The sequence below is a fragment of the Rattus norvegicus genome, chromosome 1 (assembly GCF_036323735.1).
Source record: "Rattus norvegicus strain BN/NHsdMcwi chromosome 1, GRCr8, whole genome shotgun sequence".
Classification (NCBI taxonomy): Eukaryota; Metazoa; Chordata; class Mammalia; order Rodentia; family Muridae; genus Rattus; species Rattus norvegicus.
The window spans coordinates 76,426,023-76,434,422 of NC_086019.1; the positions used below are offsets into that span (position 1 = coordinate 76,426,023).

The 8,400-nt window shown below is 38.8% G+C and overlaps 1 protein-coding gene across 1 annotated transcript; it reads right to left on the reverse strand.

The window, feature by feature from the left end:
* Window positions 1-3,335: 3,335 nt before the first annotated feature.
* On the reverse strand, window positions 3,336-4,280 carry Or6z3 (olfactory receptor family 6 subfamily Z member 3). The gene has a single exon (NM_001000113.1). The coding sequence runs from the start codon at window positions 4,278-4,280 to the stop codon at window positions 3,336-3,338; it is 945 nt and encodes a 314-aa protein (NP_001000113.1).
* Between the last annotated feature and the right edge of the window lie 4,120 nt (window positions 4,281-8,400).

The window sequence follows — 8,400 nt, forward strand, 5'->3', positions numbered from 1 at the left end:
CAGCTCATAATAAGCTATCAGGTTGCTCCTAAGATACTGAAGGGCATTGAACCTACAAAAGACAATTATAAAACCTTGTAATAAATCGAAAGTGACATGCCAGGTTCAGAGGGTGAGAATCTGGAGATGTGGAAATTTTTGTAATTTTTGTAAGATGTAAATATGAACTTGGCCCCCAAGGGGTATCACAAGACTTGTGCTTGGTACAAGTCACAAAAAGGAGGCAGGAATTCAAAGAAACCATCTCTCACCACTAGTTCAGTATTATAAAATATGAGAAATTATTTTTATTAAAAAAAGAAATCATGTTTAGCACAGAAAGTTGAAAGCAGACAGAAACATGAAAAACAAGACCTTCTTCCACACTGAGATAATTACTATTAAAATTTTAAAGCAACAATTTCCAAAAGCTATTCTATGTTCTTATGCACAAATTGCATTTTTAAATGTGCTTTGAAACAGAGTCACATGCAGCCTAGATTATCTGGAAACTCATTGTGTAGTTCAGGATGACCTTGAACTCCAGACCCTTCTGCCTCCACCTCACAAGCTCTGAGATTACAGGCATGCACCCCCACTCCCCATTTATGTAGAGCTGTGGTACAAACCCAGATTTGTGCATGCCAGGCAGGTATTCAACAAACTGAGTTATATCCTCACCCTCCAAGTGCATTTTTAAAGCTAAAACATAGGTATACTGTATGAACCTGGTTTTATTTTTTAGATTTATTTATTTTTACTTATATGCATGTGTGTTGTGCCTGCATGTATGTATGTGTGCCTAGTGATGCAGAGGCCACAAAAGGATGTTGGATCTCCTGAAACTGGGATTACATATGGTTCTGAGCCACCATGTTGGTGCTGGAAACTGAACCTGGGTCCTTTGCAAGAGCAGCCTGTACTCATAATGCTGAACTGTCTCTCTAGCTCCAGACATGGTTTTGTGATGTGGCTTTTCAACATCACAACACGTAACTATCATGCTCTGTGGCATACTTATGGATAACTATAGCTGTGTAATTCATTTCTATACTATAACACCATTGTGCAGATGTGATCGTTTACATATAATTGGACCTCTATAATGTATATTTATCCAGTTTTTCTCCATTAAAAGCACAAAACAGAGCTGGAGAAATGACTCAGCAGTTAAGAGCATGATACTATTCTTACAGAGTTCACCTCCCAATATCCATGTCAGGTGTCTGACAACCACCTATAACTCCAGCTCCAGATGAATCCAACGCTGTGAGGGCACCTGTACACACACACACACACACACACACACACGATAAGAAAATACAAGCATGCATACATACATACATACATACATACATACATACATACATACATACATACACACACATAGATCTTTTTAAAATTACAAAATGTCATAAATATGCTTGCAGGTAGGTCAAATATTCTAAATTATTTTCCCTGCAGAAGTTCTTTCAATTGTGATCTGAGTCAACATACATACTCACAAACATAATGAATAGTACCAATTTTGCTCTAAAAATTGTATCACCTTTGGTTAATTTTTTTTTTATTACTAGAGTTTATGAGTAAAACTTCACACTGTCCTTAAATGGTTCTTGACTTCTCAAAATCACTATAAAACTGCATATTAGATGTTTATTATCTTTATTTAAATGCTTCCTGTTCAAATATTTTTAATTATAATTTTACCCTAAAATTTAAATTTCAAGTTGCAAACTTCTTGTGCACTTGACTAATGTGTAAAAACACACTACAATATGGATTTAGCATGTTGTATTCAGTTATTGTCTTATTAGTTAATATCATTCATTTTGGTTTCATACACTCAACACAATGTTATAGTTAACATGTTTTGTCTACTATGGTCTATTGTTTTAATTGTCTTATTAGATATTCAGATAAGTGAAGACACTGGGTCAAAGTGTACAGTGAATTTTAAATGTTTTATATAGGCTGATAAGTTATTGTCAAAGAAAATTTAAATGATTTGGTATGTTATCGGAATACATGAGCATATGTTAATCTTTCGAAAAAACACAAAAACAAAAGAAAAACAAAAAACTCCTTAAGATGTGGAAATCTGAATGTTCCCCCTACATAATATTGTGGTGGTGTAATTTCCTACTTTGCATTTTTTGCAAGGGCCAGTGAGGCCTTTAGATTCATTGAGTTGTTTCAGCTACTAATTGCCCTAACATATATTTTGAGGTTTTCTGACCATTCGTTTTTAAAAATTAGAATGAAGTAATGATTTCATTATCTCATTTTCATATACAGTTTACCTTCTCCCACCACTCCCATTTTCTGGCCCCTGTCCTTTCTCACTAAAGTCTTTCCTCCACATAGAAGCTCACTTTCTGCATACATATGCAGAAGGTTATTTGTGTGTGTGTGTGTGTGTGTGTGTGTGTGTGTGACTTTAAGTGTATATATAAATTTAAGATGTATCATGAGTAAATTAGAAGTACATTCTAAAAGTAAGGTATTGAACATTTTACCAAAGAGTTTGTCAGTTACTCAAAAAGTCAGTCATTCAGTTAACATCTGACTAACTCAGCAACTCGACACCTAAGTATAACCTCAAGAAAAAAAAACATGCTTCTGCTCAAAAGTTTACAATGAATTATGAGACTGTAGAGGTCACACAGTGATTACTAGCTCTTATTGATTTTTGCAGAACTAGAGTTCAATTTCTAGCATCCATATTAGATGGTTCATAATCACCTGTAACTGATGCTCCAGCAGATTCAATACCTGCTTCTGGCCTCTGTAGGGACATGTGTGCATGTACACACATTCTTGCACATATATAGACACATGCATAAATAAATACAAAATATTTTCAAGTTATGAATAAGTGTTCACAGACAATCAATTGACAAGAGACCTACAATGAAAACAGTTGAACTTTCAGTCAGTAAATGGTCACATAAACATTGTCTGTGCAATCCAATGTGATTGGGTCATGGAAACACATGAATCACTGACACCTACTACATTATTCATAAACTTAATGAAACATTATGAAAATATTTAGCTATAAAAGATGACATTACATAATTTCATATATACCAAATTTCAAAAACAGGGAAATCTATGCAGATAGAAAGTATATTAATGAATTTTTTGAGAAGGGGTAGAGATACCACAGAAAATGACTTCCAATTCGTACAGGTATTTCTCTGGGAGTGATGAAATTGCACAGTGATGATGGTTGTGCAACTTTGTGGAAATATTCAAACACTGAGTTGTATATGCTTAAATCATGAATTATATATCAACACAAAATAGGATGCTGGTAAATTAGGCCTCACCTCTTGGACTTAAGCACCTGGTCAAACTGAGGACCAGCGCATGGTCCTATGGAAAGCCAATTGCACCTCTCTGTTCCTGAGACAGTAGATGATGGGGTTGCACATGGGGGTAACCACCGTGTAGATGACAGACAACACCTTGTTGAGGTCCATAGCTTCTATGCGGCTGGGTCGGGCATAGATGAAGATAGTGGCTGAGTAGAATATACCCACCACTACCAAGTGGGAGGCACAGGTAGAGAAGGCTTTGTGGCGGGCAGCAGCTGATGGCATGCCTAGAACTGTCCTACCAATGGCCACATAGGAGGCTATGGCCACAAGGAGTGAACCCCAGAGGATGACGATAGCTGAAATGAAGTCTACCAGCTCTGTGAGGGCCACATGAGTGCAGGATAAGTTAAGGAGAGGAGAGACATCACAAAAGAAGTGATTGAGGATATTGGGACCACAATAGGACAGGCTTGCGATGCATGCTGTTTTGATCACTGAGACCAGCAACGCACCCAGCCATGAAGACAAGGCCAAGCCCAGGCATACTCGGGGCCTCATGAGCAGTGGGTAGTGCAGTGGACGGCAGATGGCCACATAGCGGTCATAAGCCATGGAGGCCAGGAGAGTGCATTCTGTGCAGATGAGAGAGATGAAGAAGAAAAGCTGGGTCATGCAGCCTGTAAATGGAACATGGCAGGGTCCTGTCCACAGCCCCATGAGTAGGGTGGGCATGGTGACTGACACATAGCACATCTCCAGGCAGCTGAGGTTGCCCAGGAAGAAGTACATGGGCTTGTGGAGTTCACTGTGACTGAAGATGAGGTAGATGATGAGTGTGTTCTCCATGAGGGTAAGCAGGTAAAGACTCAGGAAGATGATAAACAGGACATCTCTTATTCCAAGCCTTGTGGACAAGCCCAACAGGACAAACTCCTGGACTCTGGTCGCATTGCCCAACTCAAGTGACTTCTCCATCTAAAAACAAAGTGCATCTACACAGTATTCACCAAATCTCTCTCCTCATTTTTCCCACCCTAAACCAACATTGTGATCACAACTATATAAATAGCTTCCTCTTTAAAAAAGATTTATGACATATATGTATTTTGCAAAAGGTCTTGTGTACAAGCATGGTGTAATTAGGTTCTTGGTTGCTGGAGTCAGTTCTCTCCTTCCACCATATAGGTTCCAGGGATCAAACTCAGTTCATTATCTTGGCTATGAGCACCTTTACCCACTGAACCATTTTACCAGCCCTGAAACCACTTCGGATTGAATCATTCCATTTCTAAATTTGATCTATAAAAGTCTTTGTGTTTCATCAGGTGGGGAATATTTCTGAAACATACCTGATATAAGATCACCCCTCTCTCTTTAAAATGCCCATAACATCCCTATTATACTTTTAATAAATATTCTTTGTAATACACCCTCCCCTTTTTTGAGACAATGTCACAGGTAGCCCAGACTGGCCTTAAACTCATTGTATATCTGTAATAGCCTTGAATCCCTGATTATGCTACCTCCCTATCCTGAGTGCTAAGATGACAGGCATATGAACCATCCCTGAATTATTATAATGCAGTATTCTTGCCCTCCAATGTTCTGATTTCCAACTGATTCAGATGCAAAGTCTCTTTGCACATCCACTGAGAGTTCATGAAAGTTCCCCTTCCATATCCTCAAATGCTCCAAGCTCCTTCTAAACCTAAGAAAATCCCACATGCTGGTCCTATTGTCTAGAACATATCTCACCACATTCTTGCTTTTCATTTTAAAGTGATGTCCCCGGATAGGTCTTTCTGCAAAGTCCCATGTCAAACACCATGTCATTATTCCTTATCCCATGCCTTAATTCTTCCTTTTGAAGTGATTGGTATTAGTTTAAATTACTGGGAGGGGCTTAGAGAGATGCCTCAGTGGTTAAGAGCACTGGCTGTTCTTGTAGATGACCTGAGTTTGGTTTCTGGCACCCACATGGTGGTTCACAACCATCTATAACTCCATTCTAGGCTACTTAATGAGTTTCTCTGACCTCCACGGGTGCCAGGCATGTACATAGATGCACACAGGCCAACACATACATACACATAAAATAAAAAGAACAAATCTATTAAATTATTTGTATGTTTTTCTCAACTGGCCATTTTCTCTCTAGCTAGTTAGTAAGAATCTTAAAAAGCAAGATTGTACCGACTGATGTCAGTCTAACTCAAGACTCTGTCCTCCACACTCAATCAAGAATGCTCATATAGAATGCTGTACATACTCAGGATGTTTACAAAATGCATGGTGGATCAAGGATGACTTTCTAGGCATCACTCACTCCTTCCAGAGGCCTCACAATAAGTGGATTCAAGATCATTGGGACTTAAACTCAATTTTCAATGGTTTCTAAATTATTTTAACTTGGTTTTGCAGTTTATTTTAGGCAGTGCTCAGATCCAGGCTCTCCTAGAACTCACTGTGTAAACCAGGAAGACCTTTAACTCATAGCAAGCTTCCAGAGTACTGGGATTACAGATGCAAGACAGCAAGTCTGCCTCTTATGGTTCCTGAGTTAGAAGAGATATGAAGTGGCTTTGGTGGAAAACTGCTCATGAGTCAAAAAATGTTCTTTTTCATAGTTCAGTTCTCAATGTTCTAAATTTATTCATGCTTCATTGATTTACCTCTATAAAGGGTTTTTTAAATGATACTGGCTTCTATGAACTGTGGTGAAGATGACACAAGAAAATGAAAAATAAAGTCTTATAGAATTAAGTTATCAATTTTTAATCCTTTTTAATAATACAGTGGATATCAGTTATTTTTCAGGACACACTGAGGTACAGTATAATTCTCATCTCCCTGACTGTGGGTTTGAATTGCCTGCTAATTTAAAAACCATGGCAACATTAACACCATCTGCTAGAGAATCAGCAACGGTAGTTTTCTGGAGAAGTTATTATTCACAGCTGCACTGAATGAGTATATCTAATTTTATTTTTTTCCATGGGTCACTCTGATGGACATTTTTCCAGTTTCTATCCCATTGATATTACCACTGAGTCATATCCTAATTTTAAAACCACTTTGTAATTGTGTAGTGCATAATCTGAATACTAGAAAGTGTTTTCATCCTATAAGCATCCCTCTAGCATCAACAGATCCCTCAGAAAGGCACAGTGGGAATACAAAAATAAGCAACAGTTGACCACAGACAAGGGCTTCGTGTTTTCTTCTTCGTTGTTGGTTAAATTTAGATAAATCACTCTCATGACACTAAATAGCTTTTGAAAAAAAAGATGTGATTATCTTCATTGGAAATTTATACCTCCACTATCAAGTAAGGGTCAAATAGAACTGAGCTTCTGTGTTATTATATATTACATTATATAGTAGATATTAATAGCAGTGATCATAGGAGAACGTATATGCCCTCCTAGAATCTCCATTTCCTCTAGACGAATTATGATTTATCATAGAGATGGTCTAATAAGATTTGCATTTGCCAACTTTCTGAAAAAATGACAACAATAAATACTGCCTACTATGATTAAGGCATATGCATCCAAATATAAATTCATATTTATGGAAGGTACAGTGTTTTGTGAACCCAAGTTGCAAAGCACTTTGTGGCTGGGATGTTACTACATTCACTTTGAAGAAGAAATCAAGCCCAGGAAGAGAATGAATCTTGACTGAGGACACTCAAATAGTAAGCAGCAAATCCAGAGACCAAGACAGGATCCACTTGGCTCTGAAGCTAATGACCGTTGCTTCACTCTACACATGTTTGAAATGATGCTCCAAATCTCTCTTTCTCTTGGCCTCTGAACTAGATTCTGGGGCTGTATAGAAGGCAACCATGCAAAAATATACTGAGCAGGTAAAGGCACTTTCCAAGAAAGTTGACAACATGAGTTTGATTCCCTGAGTTCTCCACTTGGTGTAAGGAGAGAAATGGCCTCCCACAAGCTGTCCTCTGACTTTCACACATGTGCTGTGGCATATGTAGCCCCCCCATACACACACACACACACACACACACACACACACACACACAATCAATACATTAATTAATAAGTAAGTAGGAAGAAAAGAACAGTAAAAAGGCCTAGTAAATTTTGGGGTAAACTACCAAGAAACTGCAGAGCCACGATGAGAAGATGTGCTCTCAGTTTGACCAGAGCCCCTCAGCCAGCTGAAAATTCAAGCCCCATTTTTATCCTTTGATCATATATTTTATTCCATTTATCCTCCAGAGATATCTTGTTTTGGCAGAAAGAATCTGTGGTTCAGGATCATGTGAACCAGGACTCAAATTCAAGATCCTAAATCAGTCAGTTGTATGACAGCAATTTTTTTCAACACAGTCTTACCAGTGTTCAGTTGGTTCCATCCGTAAAATAAGGGCTCCTTATTGATGTGTGCATAGCTACATCATAGGGCAGAGAGGAGAATTCACAGAAATAGTGAGAGCCTTCAACAAGGCACCTGACACAGAGTACAAGACTCAGGTTCCACTTTTCTCATCCTCGTTTTTCCTCTTCCAGTCCCAGCACCATGGTTTCCACTTTGCTTACCTGAGAAGCTTAAGTAAAGTATTCCTCTACTGGGGTCTCTGCTCAGTGATGAGACGACCCGTGTGTCCACTCAGAGGTAGATTTCTCAGCAATAAAACCAGAGGATGCAGCACTCAGTGGGTGGGGCATATCCTTGTGAGCCTTGGGCACTGTCCTTAGTTCTGAACCAAGATTCCTAAACACTCATCCCTTCGCCCACAATCTGAGCTTCTTGTCTGGACAATGTCAAGTTGCTTCTGTACTCGCAGACAGGAAACACACAAAGAGGCTAGCTTAAGCCATGACTGAGGATCTCTGAGACTTCCCCCAAACCTCTGAGGAATTAAACAACAGATGGAAGGGTTTTTTTTCTAAGTTGCTATTAGACTTGAAGAAGAGGGCAAATGTGCGCCAAGTCTGGAGTGATTTTCCACCATGTTGATAAACAAACATTCATTGCCTTCATGTGATAGAAGGCTCCATGCATACCAGGAACATGAGAATAAGTCTGACATTGTCCCAGCTCCCAAAGTCCCTGGTAAAGGTCG